At 41.8% G+C, this 22,288-nt stretch overlaps 1 protein-coding gene across 1 annotated transcript; it reads left to right on the top strand.

Annotated features, from left to right (window-relative positions):
• The first annotated feature begins 1,536 nt into the window (after positions 1–1,536).
• metrnla (meteorin like, glial cell differentiation regulator a) lies at positions 1,537–19,223 on the top strand. Its single transcript, XM_039739490.1, has 4 exons — positions 1,537–1,814; positions 5,741–6,129; positions 15,963–16,022; positions 18,484–19,223. The coding sequence occupies exons 1-4, from the start codon at positions 1,717–1,719 to the stop codon at positions 18,798–18,800; spliced, it is 864 nt and encodes a 287-aa protein (XP_039595424.1). The 5' UTR covers positions 1,537–1,716; the 3' UTR covers positions 18,801–19,223.
• Positions 19,224–22,288: the final 3,065 nt, after the last annotated feature.

The following is a 22,288-nucleotide window of genomic DNA, read 5'->3' as shown; positions in this document are numbered from 1 at the left end:
AATAATGGGTTTAATTAACAACAAGAATCGGCTTCTCATTAAGAAACTGGTTGGAGTTTGAAATCCCAGTTTAGCTATTCAGCTGTTGGCTCATTTCATGTCTCGTTTCTGTTTAGCTGTCATTTAATGAAGAAAGGGAAAAAAAATCAGAGGACTGAATCCTTAAAAACAAGGCTATTAACATGAAGGGAAAATGAGTTAATTAGCAGTGAAAACAGATCAGTGATTTAAGAAATGGGTTAGAATGAAAACCTGCAGCCACTGTGGCCCTCCAGGCCCAGAGTTCGACACTCCTGCACTATATAATGAATAGACAGCTGGGTGTGAAAAGCATTATATAATATGTCATTTTCTAAACCACTTAATCCAGACCAGGGTCAGGGGGTGACCGCAAAGGACACAAGGCAGGAAGAAAACCCGTACAGGGTAGCAGTCCATCACAGGATGAACACGAACACACACCCCTAACACACTCTAAGCTATCAGGGATGAAGGTTTTGGTAAGAGAGAGATGACCAAGAACCCGAATGCCTCTCTGGCTGAGTTCCAGAGAACCTGTGTGGAAATGGGAGAAACATCTAAAAGGACAACCATCAATGTAACACTCCACTAACTTGGGCTTTATGACAGAGTGGCCAGACAGACACCATTCTTCAGTAAAAGAAATATAAAGCCTGCTTGAAGTTTGCAAAAAAAACACAACATAAAGGACTCTCAGACTGTGGGAAACTGATGGTCTGATGAAACCAACATCCAAGTGTTTGGCCTCAATTCATGACCTGTGAAATTCCATTACAACAGTGAACCATGGTGGTGGCACCATCAGGGACTAGGTGACTAGACAGAATTAAGGGATAGATGAATTGAGCAAAGTACAGAGTAACCCTTAAAAAAAAAAAGCTGCTTCAGAGCACTCCATACCTCAAATTGGGCTGAAGGTTCACCTCACAACAGGACAACTGTGCTAATGCAATTAAAGGTTTGTCTAATAATTAATTTACATTTAAACATGACTAATTAAGGATAAGCTGTTCGTTAGAACACTGAAGAAATGGGGTTTTGCAGTCATATAAAATAAATATCAGTCATTTCAAGCAATAATATCCATTAGCAACGCTAGCAATGTCTTGGTTGTAATTTTACATCAGTTTAGTGATATCTTGGAAAATAGGCATCAATTTCTATCAAAAACAAGCATTTCTGGGTGATTCCTAACTTTTGAACGCTACGTACAGTATACGGTATGTATATTATTCTACGTCGTGGGCATATTTAATGTCTGCATTCATCATTATAGTTAACGAGACTGACAGCATTCCGCCATGGCATGCCACCTAGAGGCCGCTTTTAGAATTACAATCTTGCGAGCGCGCACACACAGGAGCCACAGCACCTCCAAGAAGGAAGGGCGGGATTTAAAAAAAAAAAAAAAAAGAAAGGTTGCGCGATGTTCATTGGTGGCTTCAGTGGAGGCGTGTTGTCACTACTGCCGAGCACACTGAATAGGCGGGGCTCTGGTGACGCAGACCCATTTGAGACGAAAAACTTTGAGTAAAAGTTCTCAGAGCCGCAATCCGCCGCTGCTTACCGAGGATGGATTAGGGTTACTCTGAACTTGTGGACTGCCGCTCTAGTGATCCTGGGAGACAATGTAGGGGAACCTTGTGGAGGAAACCAACAGAAGTACAAGAACAAAGTTCCCCCAAAGGAGTCGACATGATCAATTTGTTCCCAGGCTGTCTGCTAGCGACACTTGTCTTGCTTCGTGCCGCGGCGGCTCAGTATTCCAGCGATCAGTGCAGCTGGAGGGGAAGGTAAGGCTTCTGACAATTCTCTGCATTCAGTGCGAGTCTCTTATCTCCATCTGTGTTTCCAAGAAGCGATCAGAGGTCACCCTGTGCAAGGCGCTATATAAACCTACTGAAATACGGCTTTTCAGGAACCTAGCAACAGAAATAGGACGAGCATTTATTTGGATTTTAAAAAAAGAATCGTCAAGAGTTTGGATATCAAACGCGCAGTGTTCTGTTCCGACGTCACATTTTTCAAATGTTTGTCAATTTTTCCGTTTTTTACAACCGCAGCAATAAATCATGCGCCGTTGTGTTTCTACTTATTGAGCTAATTTCTTTTTTAAAAAAATCGGTAAGACGCAAGGGCGGAAAACTGTGTCTTCGCTGGAGTGTTCGTTTTTGGCACACTGGGAGCTGATGTGCTCTGGTTTCTGTTGGCACGTCACTCTCGGCATTTACCGTCGCTGTCCCGCTACACCTAAGGCGCTTTCACTCTCTGTGCCGGGTGAGGCGATTCGGCCGCTTGAGCGCACGCGCCAGTTCGATCAATGAAACGTTTGTAGATCCGCGGCCGTTCCAAGACCACTTGGCCGAAGTGCCTCGTTAACATGGCATTTTGGACCACGCTTAATCTAATTCAGGGTCACAGAGGGCTCAAGTCAACCCGACAGTATCGGACACCAGTTAGAAATCAACCCTGCACTTTTAAAAATAATAGTTCCATAATGGCATTTTACTGGGCTGGGTGGGTTCTTCGTTGATCCATTGCTTGAGAAAGAATAGTAAAAACCTGGAAAGGGTTATTTGCATATCAAACCAGTTCTTCTGGCTTTAAAAATATGTGGGGAAAAAAATGACCTAAAATCTAGTAGGCAAACGACTAGTATACAACAGATCAAGAAAACCTGTGATTGTATACATTGAGAGTCCTTTAAAATCAGTAATGGGGGTTCACAAATTATCTATGCATGGCTATTTATGTTACCTGTTATGAAGCTAAATAAATACAGGCTCTGAACGGAATCTTTCACATGGATGGTTGTTTTGGTAACCAAAAATGGTTCCCCTTTGACACTGGCCTGACGACCACTCTGGCACCTTTAGGAGTTTGAATGGGACGCCAGTCACTTCACACAGAGCTGTTTAACTAACACACGAAGACCCAAATGGGATTTGAACCCAGGATGTTTGATCCGGTAGGTTAGATAACAGAGCTATTCACACTACTACCCTCCACCCCACCCTGGTCCTCAAAAAAGGAATTACATATCATGATTTGTCCCTGTCTTGCTGCCGATGCTTGCTAGGACTGGGCTCTAGCTTCCTCGCAACTCTGCTCTGGACTGGTTGACAGATGGAAGGATTTTTCTATTTAATTCAACTGACACACTAAGTGCAGGAGTCACAGGAATGCTGACCAAGAGTTACACAGCAAGGCTTTGAGCCATCTTGAAGGCCACACTCTGAGGGCTTCAGTTATTTGTGTCTATAGTTTTACATGGGATGGTCAGCATAGTGGGCTGTTGGTATTAAGAGCTTTATAAATTGAGTTCATCCTTATTTTTAAGTGCACTTCCACTAATGAGCCCTGCACTCAATACATTGATATGAAAGAAGAAGTGCAACATATTATGCATATCAGGCCATGTGCAACAAATTAAACTAATAGCCAATTTAGGGAAGGCAGCTGAGATTTAATGCCATTTTATACAAGTGACTGCATTTTGAACAAACCATTGAGAGAGCTGCTCCATCTGGGCAGTGCCAAACAACCAACTTTTATTTTATTTGGGTGGCATGGTGACACAGTGGTCAGTGGTGCTGGGCATGGTATGTATGGACACTGCAGGTGCAGGGTCTCCCAGTGTTTGTGTACGTTCGGGGTTCTTTTGTAACAACAGTGATATGTATAGCGCCTCCCACTTTGAGTGTAACTTGTTTTGTTTTTTTTTAACTTTAGCACTAAGTCAGGAGTTTTCTTAATTTGTAATCTTTCTGCTGTGTATTTAAGAAAGGGGGTGGTTGTTTGTCATGATATATTAATATTTATTTATTGAGCTTCTGTAAATAGACATCTTTTCCCCGATCTTAATAATTAATTAATTACATTATACTGAAAGTCTCTAATCTACTTAAAGTGCATTACATAGACAATGGGGATCCAATTTAACCACCACCAATATGTAGCATCAACCTGGATATGATATGACAGCAGGCATGCTCGCTCCAGTACTCTCTCCACACATTAGCTATTAGCTGGTGAAGGGGTGAGAGAGAGACAGAGAGAGATAGAGATAACCAATTATAGACAGGGGGTAATTAGGGGGAAATTTAGCAAGGATATCAAAGAACAGCCCACTCCTCCTGAAAGATGTCCTGGGATCTCTTAGGACCACAGAGAGTCAGGATCTCAGTTTTACATCTCTTCTAAAGGGTGGTGTCAATTGTTTTCCAGCTCAAGGTCTCCGTCCTTGCACTAGGGCAGCGGTTCGCTGGGGGCTGCAGATTTTTGTTCAAATCAACTTCTGTTTTTAATTGGAATCCTAGCTAAATTAAGTGAGCTGTTATTTCCCAGTTTTTGTGGTTTGGGGTCAGTGAAAAAGTTACAAAAGTAAATGTGTTAATAAATTTTTAATACAAATTGAGAAGTTATACCTGGATAACCTTTTTACTTTATATATCCTGATTTCCATTCTGCCTTTCTATTATTGAAGTTGTTACATTCAGTTTTATTTGGGTGTCTACTCGTTTTTTAATTGGCACTATTAGGATAAAATGAAGGGAGAAGACTACACAGCATAAGAGAAAAATACTAGGGCAAAAAAGTTAAGCATTTAAAGATAGAGCAAAACATAGAAATATTTCTAAATGTCTTATGGTGTAAAAACCATACTTGCTGTGCTTTTCTGAATGCAGTATAAGATAAAAGGAAAAAAATCACACACCCACTAACTAAATGAGATCAATTTGTCAATTATTATCACTTATTGTGGATCTGATTGGGGAAAAAAAAAAAACAAAAAAACTTGCAGCCACAGGAGGACCGAGTTTGGGAACCACTGCAATAGGCATTGTGATCCCCATACAGAGTACAGGGTAAGCGCCCCCTGCTGGCCTCACCAACACCTCTTTCAGCAGTAACCTAAGCTTCTTCCTAGTTGGTCTTCTGTCCAAGTACTTGCCAGGCCCAAACATGCTTGTCTTTAGATGGATTACCTGTTTTTAATTGCTAATGGCTGCTAGACAGCTATCTATATTATCTGATATCAACTTATCTATCTATATAAAAGTTAGATTGACCGGTGTTTTCAAATTTGGTGGATGTGTGTGAGGAGGTTCTGTGATAGACAGATGCCCAGTCCATTAGCCAACACCACTGCAAGGCACTGTATAAATAAAAATCCTATGTTGCTCCAACATGCAAGTTAAGAACTTCATGCTACTTTGTATTTGTGAACGTGAAAATACAGTATGCGCTCAGTGGGAACTTTTAGACAAGGGAAGACTACAGCCATAAAGAGATGAAAGTGGTAAGCAACTATGCTTAAGTTCACTATTAAAAAGAACAGTTTCTTAAAAGCACTCTACTGGGTTGTGTGGCTCTTCATTGCTTGACAAAGAACCATTTCATTCTGGGTAGGATTCCTTGTACATTTTTCTTTGAGCTTTGTAAAAGTTCCCAATATTGCCTTTTGCCTAGTAGATGAGCTAGCAGACGATGAAAACCTGAACTTAGCCTGTGTAACTGTTTGCAGCAAGAGTCCCTTAAAATCAGGACAACAGTGCGATGTGTCTCAAAAGAGTTTGTGGTTAGAGAAGATAAGCACAGCAGTAGTGCAGCCTCACCGGGAGAAGCCTACGTTTAGGAGCAGCAAGCCTTTTTATAATTTGTTCTTTCAGCCCAGGCATTGCTCTCACCTTTTTGTTTCTGTTTTCTGTTTCCACAGCGGACTGACACATGAGCCTCACACAAGAGATGTGGAGCAGGTCTACCTCCGCTGCTCGGAGGGCAGTCTTGAGTGGCTGTACCCCACAGGAGCTCTTATTGTCAACCTGAGGCCCAATGTCGTACCGGCCTCAACCAAGTACTTGAGTATCTGCATCAAGCCTTCCAAAGACTCCAAGGGAGCGAATATTTATTTAGAAAAATCTGGAGACTTAAAGGTGCTGGTTAGGGAGCAGGATCATAGCCCCAACCAGATATACTGCTATGGAAACGAGGAGGGCTCACTTTTTATTGAAGCCACTCCACAACTGGACATTAGTCGGAAAATTACAGCCTTTCAATACGAACTGGTCCAGCAGAGGATTGGCATGCGGTCACCACTTCTCTCAGGTAAGACTGGCAGATGGTATGGCAATTCCCTGCAGCTCAGCCATATCCTGGCATCAATGTTCAGGCCACTTAGCAAATACAGTGTGCAGCTAAGAGCGCTGTGTCTCCCATCGGAAGTGTTCTGTGGCGTAGCGCCCAGTGAGTGACTCTTACAATGCGGCCTGTCTTGTGGTCTGCACTCCCATGGCTCCAAGTTGCCGGCTGTACCCGCCTCAGAGTGGAGGCTTTTTTCCTCTTGGCAGAGGGGGATACTTCCCGTGTGCCAAGGCAGTGGAGCGCATTCACTATTTTTACTCCTTGGCTCTCAATGATGTGTGATCTTTTATTGTATTGTTTATAGTGTGAGGAAGCAGGAGCCTCCTTGTGCAGCTCTGCTGCTTACTGGCTGGCTCTCCTTCCACTATTCTTCATTCCTGTCCATTTCCCCTTCTTTAGAATAATTAGCTTGGTGCAATTTTTTTTTAAATTGAATGATGATCTTCATAAAGGAACATCCTTAATGAATAGAGGCAATGGAAGGGCCTCAGCTTAGCGATTCACTGCTCTATGCGACACAAAGGGGAGAGTGTGCACTTCCGTGTGCGTTTGTATGACACACATTTAAATGGGCTCAGTATCTGAATGCCACTAAACCGGCTGCTTCACTCTAGAAGAAAAACCTTCTACCTTTGTGGTGGTGGGCAGCACCAAACCTAATGACCGTGCCAGTCCGTAAGAGCATTCAAAACCTATAAATAAAGACAATTATTGTTTGAATGCATGAAATTCATCAGTGATCAGCAACGGAAGACAATTTAAAATCTGTGAATAAAGCAAATGATGTGTGAAAGTGTGAAATTCATCAGCAATCAACAGATTTTTAAAGTTAATGTAGTCGGAAATTAGGAAAAAAGTCCCACAACATAGTGAAAGGCAGTACATAAAAGAGTAAAATAACATGCAAATTTTGGGAAAACACTGATAGTCAATTTATGTGTCATATCTGTCAATACCATCATTTCCAATTATTTTTGACTATGTTTTTTTAGTTTGCATATTTATTGTTTCTAGTTATTTTTATCCACATTCTGTTAATACGTAAATTGTAGCCTACTTTCTCCAGAGATTGGTACCCAGGAACCTGACATGCACCAGTATGCAGATTTTGGGTTAATGACAAAAAAATGATTTTTGTTTTGTATACTTTTTTTTGATTCTCATATCAATACTTGTTATTTTAAAATTTGTTTACTTTACTTTGTTTCTGTGTAAATTGCAGCTTAGTTTCTAGATGAACTGATGGCTTAAATTACTGCAGAATAGATAAAAGAGGAAGTCATTTTTGACCTTTGGTCAACATGCTTAGTTTCCGGAACAAATCAAATAATAAAATGAATTAAGAGTACGTGTGTTACTTTCTTACTTAGTTGCTTTACATACATGCAGCTTGTTGGCACTGCTTCTTCCTGAATGCAGCCTTAGGTCTTGTCTGTGTCTCTAGTTTGCATGTTCACCCCATGACATGCTGGTCAGGTTAACTGGGAATTCTAAATTGGCTTTGTGACAGCGGACCTTGGATAAACTAGCACCCTGTTCAAGGCTGTTGTCTGCCTTGTGCCCCATGCTACTGGAATAGATCTCACCTCATCTTCTACACATATGAAATCTAACAAACAAGAGGAGACCATTCAGTCCATCAGGCTTCATTGGTTACTTAACAGTTAGACTGTCCCCATATCTCACCCAGATACTTCTTAAACATGGCCTACGTTTCTGTTTCAACTACATGGCTCAGTAGTTTGTTTCAGACTCTCTTTGCATACAGACATGCTTCCTGGCTTCCATCCTAAATTGGACTGAGTCTGAAAATGTTGTTATATATTTTAAATAGAAACACGGATACTGCAACAATGAGCATCAACATAACTGATTGAATTTCTTAACAGCTACTTTGATAAAGAAGTAGCAGACAGCAATCCTAGTTTTTCCTCTTTAGCTTTGAGGTAGCCAGCTTACTTGTCTTAGTAATATCATTTAAGGTGACTAATTATTATTATTATTATAACTTCAGCCAAAGAGAAAAGTGTTACAAAATGTCTATTTTGTTGCCAATGGCAACCGTGGCCACAAATTACCACACCACCACCATTTTACCCAACAAACAGCACAGCATTCAGCATGTACTCATATTAACTATGTTATCACATTGGAAATTTTTCTACATCAGATTCAGTAATGATACATTTTTTTTTGTTATTATTCCAGTATTGGCCAATACTGATTTGAATGTAAACCTACTGTATTGTGAAACCCTAAGTAGCACTGCAGTTTTCACTTCACTACGTACAGCAGGACAGAGTTCTCTACCAATGATGTGAGCCCACACTCCGGTACAATGGCACCAGAAAGAAGGGGCCTGGAACAAAAAGCAGGTTAACAGAAGGAAGGGTTGCAATCACTGAACTTTCTAATGAGATAGATAGATAGAGAGATGGATAGAGAGATACTTTATTAATCCCAAGGGGAAATTCACATAATCCAGCAGTAGTATACGGATACAAAAAACAATATTAAAAAGACTAATAAAAATGCATGTAAAAGCAGACAATAACTTTGAGTAAAGTTAGCATTTACTCCCCTGTATGGAATTGAAGAGTCGCATAGTGTGGGGGGAGGAACGATCTCCTCAGTCTGTCAGTGGAGCAGGACGGTGACAAAAGTCTGTCACTGAAGCTACTCCTCTGCCTTGAGATGACATTACTACACACATTTGTTTTTACGTCCACTTGGTAGCAGTCAGTGTCCAATACACGACCAGGGTTAGGTTGAGCTAATAATCCTTAGACTGTTCAGTGTGAATACCAGTGACAGTTTAACTTAAGAATGCAACTTCTGAACACAACACCAGTCTTTTAGTTTGAGGAGGATTCATGGATAGCTGACACATGGGCATATTATTAAAATGAAGTTCCACACATGCATTAAACATTTTGTAATGTGAAGACGATATCTCCCAGCAGGAAACTGTAAGGGAAAGGGTGTAAGGGATGGCCTTATCAGTCCATCACAAAATGTTGCCATCATACCCTAAATAGGAAATGGATGCAGATTATGCAGTTCATAGGAATAAAAATTAAGTAGGTGGCCCCAAAGCATAAAATAAGCAATGCACTTTGAAAAACTTCTGACCAAAGGAAGGAAGGAAGGATGGATGGATGCCAGGTTGGGTGGTATTGCCCTTGCTAAAGTCTGGGCTCCGATATAACCCTTGCTCCTCTGTTTTATGATGAAAGGTGGATCTGATGGGTGTCCTCACTGAATAAGCCTAGAGTGCTACTGTAAAGCAGGTGGCCGATTCTTCATAGAGATGACTAACTGTGTGTCAGCCACTTACGTAGGAGAAGAAGTTTATAATTAGTCATTTACCAGAAGTACACAGTCCAAAGCAAAGCGTTGTCAGGCTATAACATTTCGCAGTGTGGTGCAGTGAGGGCCACAGTCACTCATCCAGTCCAATTTTTTTGTTTGTTAGCCTAACAAAGTCTCGTAAACATAGGGAGAACATTCAGACGCCAGAGTGAGACATACTGGCATTTTAATCCAACATTCTAGAAGTTTAAGGACACTGTGCCATCCTGTTTTCCTCCTAAATTAATAATGTATACAATATATATGGAATGTGTGCGTATTCTGGTGTTGGACTAATATTCAGTGTTACCTTTGGCTCCAGATCTGTGAATAAGCAAAACTAACCTAAAGCATTCAGCTTGTGTTGACGTTTGTGCTGTGGGGATGCTGCTGTCAGTTGAAAAGACGGGCAAATTTATTCTCAGTTAGCCTAATTAATTACAACGGGACAGTGGCCTGCAGTAAACTGGACCTCAATGAACCCACTTGGGCAAGTAACTGCTATCTCACTGAACCCAGATCAGAATGCACCTAGTATTTTATTGAAACCAGATGTTGTCTAACAAAACGGTATCTTTGCCAGACACAAAATATTATTAATGTATTTATTTAACGTTGTATTCATAAAGAGTGCAGACTCAATGAAATGTGTACCACCCAGTCACCATACCAAAAAAAAAATGTTGCAAAAGCAAATCTGATTTTTTGCAATTAGCTTTTTCTTACAGACTATTTTGAGGGTGCTTCTTGTGTTCAGCCTCTTTGAATTCTGTATTCCTGCCAAAGAATTTCTAAATATCCCTCCTAAGAAACTTTGTGGGGTCGTCCCTTTTAATTTTGAATGAACCTCAGATTTTTGGTTTAGCTCTGTGCAAACCTTGCTCCCCATATTAACTTTTATTACCCATGACATTTCGCCTGTAAGAAAGGCCCTGGGAACTCTGAGTCACCTGACCTTGGGATATTTGGAATTTTCTTGGCCCAAATGGTACAATCATACATGAATCCAGATTGGCCAATGTTAACTGAAGTACTAACACACCCATTATACTGGCATATGAATGCACCACCACCCATTTTCAATGACAAAAATTCCCACATAAAAACAAACCCCTAATGGCTGCAAATGATCAAGAGGGGATTCCCCCAACCCACCCATTTAAAATGCCTGCACTCTCAATGTAAAACCACAGTCATTTTGCCTGGAAATGATTAAGACAGCATCTCCCTAGAACAGTCTAATGGCAACTACAAATATCTATCAAATTGGTGACAAATGTTCTCATTAATTTTGCTGGAATGCAGTAATTGAGGGCAAAATGCACTCCTCCAGGTTTATAAGCAGCACAAATTCGCTCTGGAGTGGGTAGTTCCACTAAAGTAAAAGCAAATTCCTGTTCTTTAAAGAACAGACAGACAAAACAAAACTCTTGCACACTCTGGCCACTTTATGAGGTCCTCTTATCTAGCACCAACTCCGGCCCCCTCTTTTGTTGCTCACTCACGATTTTGATTATTGTCCAATTGTCTGTAAGCTTTGGAGAATGAAGTGCATGAAAATCCAATAAAGGCAGCTGAAGCATCACGTCAGGCACAAACACATACCATGAGTGAAAGTGGCTTAGATCATGGCCCAATCAAAATGTTTAGTTAAACAACATCTCAATATCTTGACCATGGCTGGACGCTGTATAGATTGAGCTGCAGCCAAATGACTTGCTGTTTGAGTGAGCTGACTATTTGTGCTAACAAGCACTTGGATGTAATGAAGTGGACACTGCTTTAACATGAAACTGTAGCAACTGGAAATGCATTTGCCTTTTGCACATGTATGCAGCATTCAAACTGTAGATGTATACAAGTAAGCAACACAGCAACAAGCGCCAGGGAAAGCAACTCCTCCATACTGCGAAGGGTGACCAACCAGCAATCAGGGAATGAGACGTTGTAATGAGCAGGACCTAATAAGGAAAGGGATACGTAATAAGCACAAATAAAATTGGAACACAATTACAGTCTGCTCTTTTGAAGGTCTATGTTTTCACCTGTCCGCAAGTGTAACACCGAGCCAGCATCTGAAGAGCATTCCCAAAGGTCTCAGCTTTCAGGAGTCAAAACTTCAAAATTATCTTCCTATCCCTTATAAGGGAATTCATTTGGTTTGTGCATCAACCAGAAATTACTGAGATATACAGTAGGTTTTAAAAAGAAAAAGGCAGGAAAGATAAATACAAGGAGCCACATATTTCTGAACCCTAGCATGCATTCCTAAATTAAACACACATACACAAGCAAATACATCTACTAAAAAACTTGACATCTGTCTGTATGGTGACGTATATGAATCTGCCATGTCAGTAATGGACATGTATTCCAGTTACTTGTCCACGGCCTAATTGCTGAGGGTACGAATGTTTTCTTGAATGTGGAAGTTTTTATTTGACATTGTAAGAATCTGTTTAGTGCCATGGAGGCAAAAATAAATTTGCAATGTAGTGGCCATGTGGGATTGCTGAGGATTTGACAGAGCGCATCAAGGACCAAGTACTCATTTAGCTGCTGCACCGATTTTTTTTGTCCTTCCTCCTCAATGACCCTACTTGCTGCCTTAATCAGTCAATGTAGTTTGACTTTATTTTGGGCAAATACTGTATGTTGCCAAAGATGCAAAATAAGCCACTGTGGTAGTGTGGATGAACGGTAAAAATGGAGATTGATTTCTGCATTTTTAAACGAAAACACAGTAGTGCTGATGTAGCCGGAGTTTAGCCCCTTTAGTGCCACATCAGCTTCGGGTTTTTGCTGCAGCCAATCAATCAGCTTTTATTGTATTTAGCACCTTTAACAAATATGACAAAACACAGCACAGCACAGGGCACACAAAGATACAATATAAAGTTACACACCAAGTACAAGATAAATGGCTGGAAAATATTGACATTGGCAAAAGACTCAAACATCCTGTATGCTGTTAATTTTGACTCATGAATGACCTCCACCTCTGCATAGCTGTGTTCTTCATCTGTTTCAGTTCAAATGTGCGTACCTGCCAGTAAATGTGTTTTTTTCCAATGATGTTAGTAGGCATGTATTTTTTTTTCCATTTCCATATATCACTGTGTTAATTGGTTGTAGAGGCTACTTGCCAAATTTTCAGGAAGAAAAATATGGCTGCGAATAATGTAGCTCTATTTCAGGAGAAAAGCTCTATCAGATACTCTGCCCTTCCTGCTTGAATGTGACGGCTTCTTGAGAAAGCAACCCAAAACTCGAGAGCCTGAACAAAGCACTATTAGTGTAGGACAATCCTGGATTGCTGCTGGAACAGGAGGGCACTTTACCCCGTGGCCTGTATATGGATTCCATTGCCCCAGGAGCAGTGATGGGGACACTGTGCTGTAAAAATGGGGGCCTCCATCAGAGAAGATTTAAAACCGGAGGTCCTGACGCACTGTGGTCATAAAAGATCACTGGTCAGCTTTCGAAAAGATTAGGGTGTACCCTGATGTCCTGGCTAAATTGCCCACCACAGTCTTGTCTGTCCTCTGATCTCTCTCTCACCCTTCAGCACCTAATGGTCAATATGATGAATGTACTGGCTCAAGAATGGCTGCTGTTTTATCCCCCCAGTGATGGTGGTGGAAGTGGCTCCCCACTATGTAAAGTGCTTTGAGTAGTTTGGAAAAGCGCGAATATAACAATTATTAATTAATTTATGATTTGAAGTTAACTCAGCCTACCCTATTAGCCAACAGCTGTCTTAGAATGTTTATTTTGCCAAATCAGGCTTCAAAATGATGAAGGCTTTCACTTAAATGCACGTCTCGGACCTCTAGGAGTCAACTTGGCCAGTTTACGTTCCTCTTCTCCATTGTTTTCTGGTCTTTAGTACATTTTGAATTATTGTATTGTGCCATTCTGTAGGTTATTTCATGGTGTTTTATAGGGACTACACTCAGCAAATCTGCTGTCAAGAATGCTACACACAAGTATATTAATGGCTCAGCAGTTATAACACAAGCCCCACAGCCGAATGCGAATCCCAGGTTATTCACCGTCTGTCAAGTCTGCACATTCACCTCATGTCCTCCGGCATTCGCATTTACAGGGTAGGTTTAGAGTGTGCTTTGCTGACATCCATTCCAGTGATGGCTTCTGCTTTGCACTCAGTAATGTTGTGAGAGGCAAACCTACAGTGAATTTGAAATAAAGTAGTTCAGTAAAATGAAAGTGAAAGGCAGTAGAGTAGAGTCAGGGGTGGAATGGCAGACAACATAAAACATCACAGAGAAGGGGCTGATGGCAAAAGAAAGCCTGACTTGGAACGACAGTATGTAGAAGAACCAACAGAGGTAGTAAAGCTTGAGTGTGCCACAGAAATAGTGACACTAGGTATTTTAGTATTAAATGATTACATTTGTAAAGTGCTTTTCTAATGTATTTAAAGACATTTGCATAGACAGTTTGGAACCACTTCAACAACCACAAATGTGTATCATCCACCTCAATGATGCACAGGCAGCCATTTTTGTCTCAATAGACTCACCACACATTGCCTATTAGATGGTTAACGAAAGAGAGACAGTGATAGTCAGCTAATATGAAACAAGAGGATGATCAGGGAGCCAGAATGACCAGGTCCCATCACTGCATTGAGATCTAACACAGACCACAGGGTAAGCGTTCCCTGCTGGCCTCAATAACACCTCTTGATGCAGCAACCCAAGATTTTTCCTAGATGATCTGCCATCCAAGTATTGGCAGGGCCCAAACAGAGTTTAAGGAAACAGAGTGGAGATCTTGGAAAAGGGTGATCTTATTCTTATAGATGGCAGCAGGGAAGCCCATTATGCTGTGCATGCCCCCCATTATGTGATACAATCGACAGGCTTCCTTAGGATTCCCTGGTCCTTTAAAATCTCAAAACTGCAGCAACTGCTGGGCCTATCATGAGGAGTTCCAGCAAGACAGCCTCAGGAGTTTCAGATGGCATTCCCTTATCAAGAAAGTTACTCTGAAGTAATTCAAGCATGGAGCCTTAAAGCCCTTTCCAGTAATAAGCCCCAATGAGGTGAGCAGGACAAGGGCTCACTGGGTAGAAAGGAGGCTAGAAAGTTGAGACTGAACAGAATGTGTGAGAAAATGAGAAGTTTTGGAATGGTAGTCACTGGTCCACTACCCACTGCAGTACATGTGACAGCAGCTGGACAGGCTGATGTTCACCCCTCCTGCCAGTGGCTGCTACTAAGCAACACCAGTCCGACACCAGTCACATGATGGGAGGTGCAAGGCAGATTTAAAAAAGGAATATCTCAGACACTTTTTACTTTGACATTAAACATCCCGACTCCAGAATCTTCTTGTCCAGCTCCCATCACATTTCACATATTTTGAGAATCTAGTATTTGACTTTTGTGTTTGAATTACAATTTTGTTTCTTTTTTTTTTTTTAATACCACTAATTGATCTTTGTGCCTGCCTTGTTTTCGTTTTGACCTCCACCTGCTTTTTTTGCCTCGTCATTTGAATTCAGACATTAATAAAATGACTGCTTGTACTTTTTCTTTTTTTTTTTTTAAATATAATACAGTATCCTTGGTTTTCCCTGCCAGTCACAAGTTATGGGACAATTTCCTCCTCTGCAGTCCTGTAGCTCAGCTTTTCTAGCAGGGAAGCTAGCACTAAGGCACTGCATGTGTCCCTACTTCTGTTTGGGTATAAAGCACACCGAACAGAAACATATCCTGCAGAGGAAGGCCTGGTGGGGCTGCTAATAATAACTTGATTTATGTAGCACTTTTCAATTTGAATTCAAGGTGGCTTACTATGAACCCTTTAGTGTCCACAGCAGACTTGCTGCAATATGACCAGTCAATTATTGTGGTCAGCCAGGACAGAATCCCGAGTTTAGTTACCTACAAAACTGATCATTTGATTTTTAGATACATTACCACCCTCCCTGTAATCCACCATTGTGCTCCAGTTTTTCTCGCACACTCTGAAAAGTCTTATGTTGAACTACGTGGTGACTCCTAACGGGCCCAGTGTATGCGCACATAAATGCGATTAACATGCACCCAGTGATAAGCTCCGATACCCAACGATTCTGAGATTGGGTTAAGTGGTATGGAAAATGAAGGAACATTATCTCATGGGTTTGATGCATAACTGAAATCAGAATATGCAGACTTCACAAGGGCATTGATTTTTCAGAGTTCCTGCACTCACTAAAAATAACAGAACATCCAACTCAGGGTTGTGGAGGGTAGCACTGGGTGCAAGACAGAAAACAAGAGACACCAAATAACAAATCTTCTTGGGACCCTAGTTCTGAATATGCTATCTAGACTGACATATGCTCAAGAAACCTGCTGTTCTGGAGATTCGAAGGGACCAATTTTGTACACAAAGCTTGTTCTTTACCTCAGTCTTTGTTTGTTTTTCAGCACCCTGCCGGCCGTGCAGTGATGCAGAGGTCCTCTTGGCTGTGTGCAGCAGTGATTTTGGTAAGCTTCTTCTCCGTTTCTTTAATCCTTGTTGTTTCCTTTGTTTCTCACTGGCTTACGACTAGACTTGCCATTCATCTTCTCAGAAGCGGATAGGTTTTCACCCATTGTTTTGGTGAATGGGTTGCTGCCACTGAATATTTATAATTAATAATTATTTTTTGTATTTATATAGCGCTTTTCTCACTACTCTAAGCGCTCAGCAATTGCAAGTTAAGAGCCTTGCTCAAGGGCCCAACAGAGCAGAGTCCCTATTGCGTATCACTTAACCTGCATGTGCTCCACCTGAAAACACACACATATATATATAAATAAAATACGGAAATTGCAGTCAGTAACACGCCTCAATGTGCAGGCCATATGCTATAGTGGGGAGAGTCCATATGAATTCTAGTCATTGGGTATGTTCGAGTCTCCAGACCATGCCAATTTACACTACTGGAAAATCTAAGGCCAAATCAAAACTAGCAAATGTCTAACGACTTTCCAGCACAGTTGAGCTTCTGCTCCACCCCTACAACTATAAACAAAATCAAACCAGACTAGTACCAGTGTGTTGCTGGGTGTATCAGACTAGACGACTGACCCAGCCACCAACTCATTCAAACTTGCTGGGATAATGTAAAGGAAGGCTACGATTTGGGGATGGTGGTGGAAGGGGGTTTTGTGGGGAATTATCTGGGAAAAAAAGTGTCAAATGTCAAATCAGATGGGCTTTACTGTCATTATCTATATGCATACCTTGGCACATTATACAGTAACAGGAAATTGTTTCCCAGAGCCACAGTGCAATAGTAAGACAATAAATATGATAATAAAACAATACAAAAAGGGTGGGTAATTTTACATGCGGGAATGCAGAACAAGGAATAACATCTGAACAAATCAACATCATACAGACAAACTATTACCAGTGATTACTGGATATGCACAATGGACAAGGAAAGCAGAACAGAACAGTAATTAAAGACAAGCCTATGATAAGGGGGCACACGTAGGGATAGGGGGTCTCATCGTGTTCAGGAGCCTGAATACCCGTGGGGAGAAGCAGTTGTTCAGTCTGGCAGTGCTGGTCCGTGGGCTCCAATACTGTCTGCCAGATGGCAGTAGGGAAAAGTGATTGTGGGAGAGTTTTAACCACAATGCTGGCAGCCGTATAGATGCAGTACTTTAAGAAAATGTCCATGATAGTCTTCACAGTGCACACTATACACTGTATGGATTCACAATCAGATGTGTTACAGTTCCCATACCAGAGAGTGATGCAACTGGTTAGGAAGCTTTTAAGGTGGCCCCTGTAGAATGAGGCGAGTATGTGGCATGTAAGACTTGTCCTCTTCAGCTGGCACAGAAAGTGAAGCTGCTGCTGTGCTTTCTTGGTCAAGGAGGAGGAACTGATAGCCCATTTCAGGTTATCTGCGAGGTGCATACAAATTAATTTGGTGCTTTATCACTCTCTACTTCAGAGCTTTTGATGTAAGGTGGAGTGTGATGCAAGGTGGGTCTTCCTGAAATCCACAATCATCTCTTATTTTTGAGGGACAGGTCATTGCACTTGTACCAGTCTACCAGCTGCTCCACTTCCATTCTGTACTTTCTCTTAAGGCACAGAACTGTAAGCCACAACTTCAGTTCTTCTGTCTGCCTAACTTAAACTGTGTTCTAAACTTTATTCTAATCTTGTTAGTCACCTCATAGACAGTCATCAGCCACATGTAAAATAAGCAGTTCATGCACCTTTTAGTGGCACCACACAGGTGGACAATGCTGACACTCTAAGCTGCTGTACCCAACCCCTTTCTTGACAATTCTGACCCAGCATTCCAACATGATTTAGGACTTTGAGGTTCACTTTGATGGTGAAAGTAGTCAGTAAACAAACAGCCAAGTGTTGAATGATAGCAGATCCGGGATTGCTTCCTATTCCTCCTCCTCCTCCTGCACGTCTGCCAAGCTGTTCTAACATGGTGGAGGTTTAACTAGTGTGCCCTCGGTAATTCCATCACTGATGCCCCCCTCCTGCTAACCCATGCTGCATAGTTGAGCGAGTTAGACTTTGCATATCACTGCTCTCCAGGTCTGTTATTTTTTTCTTTGCCCGTTTCTGATTTGATAAAGGCTGACCCATGCAAAGAAAGTAAGGGCAAGTAAGCTAAGCTGCATGTGCAAACCCCCCCAGCCCCCAGGGAGAGTAGAGGCCACGCGTAGCCACTTGACGTAATGTGAGCATGCGGCTTATGAGCCCCACTCCCTGATGTCTCCCTAACAAACTCCGAGGCGGTGGGGAGGCCCATCAGGAGGGCAGAGCAAACTGTACTCATCTTCATAGTTTAGTCTAGGGCCGCAGAGGAATTTCATGGATTACTTCACAACGAGGCCATGGAGTGACTGTGAAAGCAGACTTTGATGACAGACAGGTTAAGAATTAACATTTTTGTTTCTCTCTTCCTTCTTTTTTTAGTGGCAAGAGGAACGATCCAAGATGTGACCCACAATGCTGATCTACAGGAGTCTCTGATTAATGTAGTAGCAGACAAACTATACCGACAGAAAAGTCGCATTTTTTACAGTACAGGACGCAGCAAGAGGTGGCTGGGACAGGTGCGGACACCTCTGGAGTGTGGAGTGAGGCCAGGAGACGGCGAGTTCCTTTTTACAGGCAGTCTGCACTTTGGTGAAGCCAGGCTCAGCTGTGCGCCTCGCTTCAAAGACTTTCAGAGGCTATACCATGAGGCCAAGGGCCGTGGAGAGAACCCATGTGAGGTCGCAGCCGACTGAGCCTAGGATACGAAAATGCAAACAGACGTAAAGGCTGACTGCTCGCATCTCACAATCGCGCTTTCAGGCCTATTTAAATGTTGCCAAGCAACAGTGGAAACTGGAAGAGTTTTAATTGCACTGCAGAGTGCCATCGCTCTTTGGGACCGCCACTCTTTCAGCCCTCCACGGTTGGGCGCCTCAAGGTGTGCCTTCCGCTCCCATACATTGTGTAAAACGGCTGGAAATGTGAAAAATGTGCTTTTGTAAAAAGCTTGATGTACAGTTTGGAAATGTTTCTTATCACAGAAATGTATGGACCTACCTTTGGATCCTGCTGTTTTCTCTGTCATGTGCAATTGCCACCTGGAGTTTTCTGTCAGGGGTGCACATTGTAACGAGTTTTCTGTGCAGAGAAATAAAGCTCCTTGGATCAAAGTTTAACCTACCTCTTGTGTCTTCATTCATAGCTTCTCAAAACTGAGCGAACCATCCATCTTGTAAACCTGCTTATGCTGATCTGATACCAAATTATCAGATTCCCTTCTTTTGAGCAGGGACTGAGGGTGGCTGGCATTTTTCATTCAGAGTGTATCCTCAGTCATGTCAGTTCATACCTACATATCATAACATTCCCACAACCACTTAGTTTAATTCAGGATCATGGGAAGCCAGGGCCCTGTGGCAGCATCAATGGGCACAAGGAAGGAAACAGCCCTAGACAGAGTGCCAGTCTATATATTTGAAGCACAAAATACATACATTAGAGAAGAACATGAGAAATTTGACGAATGATAGGAGACCTTTCAGCCCATCAGATTCATCTATTTAGATAATAGTTAAGCTGTCCCAATAACTCTCCCAGGTACCTCATGAAGGTTTCTGCTTCAATTCCATGCCCTAGTAGTTTGTTCTAGATTCCCGCAACTCTGTGTAAAGATGCGCTGCCTGGCTTCATTCCTAAAAGCACATCTCTTAAGCTCCACTGGTGTCCTCAAGTATGTGGCTCACTGTTAAGGTGAAAGAATTCTGCTTTATCAAAGCCTTTTGAGAATTTTGAAGACCTGGATTGGGACCTCACACAGGCTCCTCTGCTTTAATTCTCAGAGTATGTTTAAGCAGGGCATGTCCTGAAGTCCTGGGATGCATCTGGTTGCTCTCATCTGAACAGGTTCAAATGCTGCTTCTCCAGATGTGATTTCACTACTGCATGATATAGTCTTGAGGATGAAGTCCCTTGATTTACTGTATATTCAACATTTTTTATGTTACACCCTAACATTTTTTTGCTTTGCGCCCTCCTCCACCATAACTGTCTATAGGGTAGGAACGAAAGCTATAGATTCGTCAAAAATTTCAATCTCCGGTTTGAGACATTTTAGGGTCCCCCTGATACCGAAAACATTGATATCTCGATGATGGGTGTCTGTGTGTCACAATTTCTTTTGGATGGTCTAGAGCTTGTAGCGGTGCCACATAGTGTTTAAATGTCAGTGCTGTGTGTGTGTCTCGTTTCATTGTCCCATTGACTGCGTGTATGTGTATCAGTTAATGTTGTCCCCGTAAAGGAGGATGGATGATGGGAGGAGTTCACAACCACTAATCTGGAAAGCACCTGTGTATATCAATTAATCAATTACTACTGTCACGGACTATTTAAGGAGAAGAGGAGGAGACGAAGGAAGAACTAGCACGAGAGAGAGAGAGAGAGAGAGAGAGAGAGAGAGAGAGAGAGAGAGAGAGAGAGAGAGAGAGAGAAAAAAAAAAAGGAGAACAATATCGCATTCACGATCACAACTTGCCTGCCGAATCATTCCATTGCGCCTTCATCCAGTTTGTTTTTCATTCATCCGGACTGCCTTTCAACCTGCTTGCCGCTGAAGACCCCGGGGTCGAATCATCATTCGCCACACGCCGAGGAATCACGGTGAGGTTGTTCCAAACGCCGGGAAATACAAACATTACAATCGCCACTAATCAGTACCCGTATTCAGGACATTTATTCACGTATCGGACTCAAGTTCACAATCATTCTGTTCGCTAGTCATTTGTCGTTTGTGTGGTGTGCGTTATATGTTACGTGGACAAGGGAGGGGATTTGTATATATATATTGTCAGTGTTGCTTTGGGATTGTTGGGGTGGAGGAATATTTGGGTGTACATTTGTCTTGTGGCGTGTCTTGTGTCATTTAATACATTTATTCTTGTTTAATTTTACATTCTGCTTATTGTCTTTGCATTTCAAACCGTCGATTGGGGGGGAAAGTTTATCTGTGTAAGAGTACGGCTTGGCAGGAAAGGTTCTCAGTTAATTATCCAGGCCACAGGTCTTGGAGGTGTAGCTGCCGGCTGGGAATAAGGGGTCGGCCGTTACAAGCTAAAACGGCCAGATGAAAAAATACCAAACCCGAAACTTAAGCCTGTCATGAGATGACGATGTGTTCATTAGTTTTTGAGCCAAACCGTGCAAGAGAAACAGGCACACGAGAGGAACCCTCAAATACTGTAATTCTGCAATTAATTATGAATTCTTCTTACCAATTACTATCGTAATGACCTATTTTATGATCAGAAAGCTCAGAATCAGAGTGGTAAATAAATTACTGAAATGTTATAGAATAGTTTGGGTAACTTGTTTCCAGGGGCGCAAAGCCTACTGACACTCACATCCAAATTTTTTGGCCTTTTTAATAGCTTTCACAAATTGCTTAAATGATGAAAATTTTGTGTCAACATAAACCCCTAAATCCTTTTCACTTGTTGGTCCCTATAGAACAGTGTCTCCATCTTGCATTTACAGCCGACATTCTTTTGCCCACATGTAGCACTTTGCATTTTTTTTTTTTTTACATTAAACTGCAAATGTTGAACCAGTTCTGAAGCTTCTCCACGTCTTCTTGAATTGTTTTTGTTGCCTCCTCAGTGTCTGCCATTGCTCTAATTATTAATATCATTTATGAATTTCACAATTTTACTAACTACCAAAATCAATCACCTTTATATATAATACGCTACCGTGGCTGTTCGTTTATCTGTCCAGGATTTTAAATCACCCGTAGCGTGCTAACCGTTTAACTTATTGACCTGAATTTTGGTAGGCATATACTACATGACGTCTACTAGCCGCTTTCGGTGTGATGAATGACCTCCAAGGTTACTCCTCTTTTTATTTTTATTTTATTGTATTGTAGAATCAACTCTCGGCTGTGGCCAGCAGAGTGGTTTTTCTCATCCCTACCATCTTCGCCGTCACGTTCCCCTACCTCTTCATATCTTAAATCATTCTTGAGGCAGACTGAAGACTTAAGTGCCAGCTTAAGTGAAAAATTAAAGAAAACGCACTAAGTCATTGCAACACAAACACTGACTTCATCAGTTTTAACAAGATGCCGATGAAAGAAGAGAAGCAGCGGGCCGCTAGGGTGGAGAAAAGAAGAGCTGCTCAGGAAGCAGCAAGCGCATCAACCTCTGAGCAAACGAATGCTAAACGCACAGAGAAAGTGTCTGAA

The sequence above is a fragment of the Polypterus senegalus genome, chromosome 17, assembly GCF_016835505.1.
Source record: "Polypterus senegalus isolate Bchr_013 chromosome 17, ASM1683550v1, whole genome shotgun sequence".
NCBI lineage: Eukaryota > Metazoa > Chordata > Cladistia > Polypteriformes > Polypteridae > Polypterus > Polypterus senegalus.
This window is presented reverse-complemented; position numbering and strand designations above follow the sequence as displayed.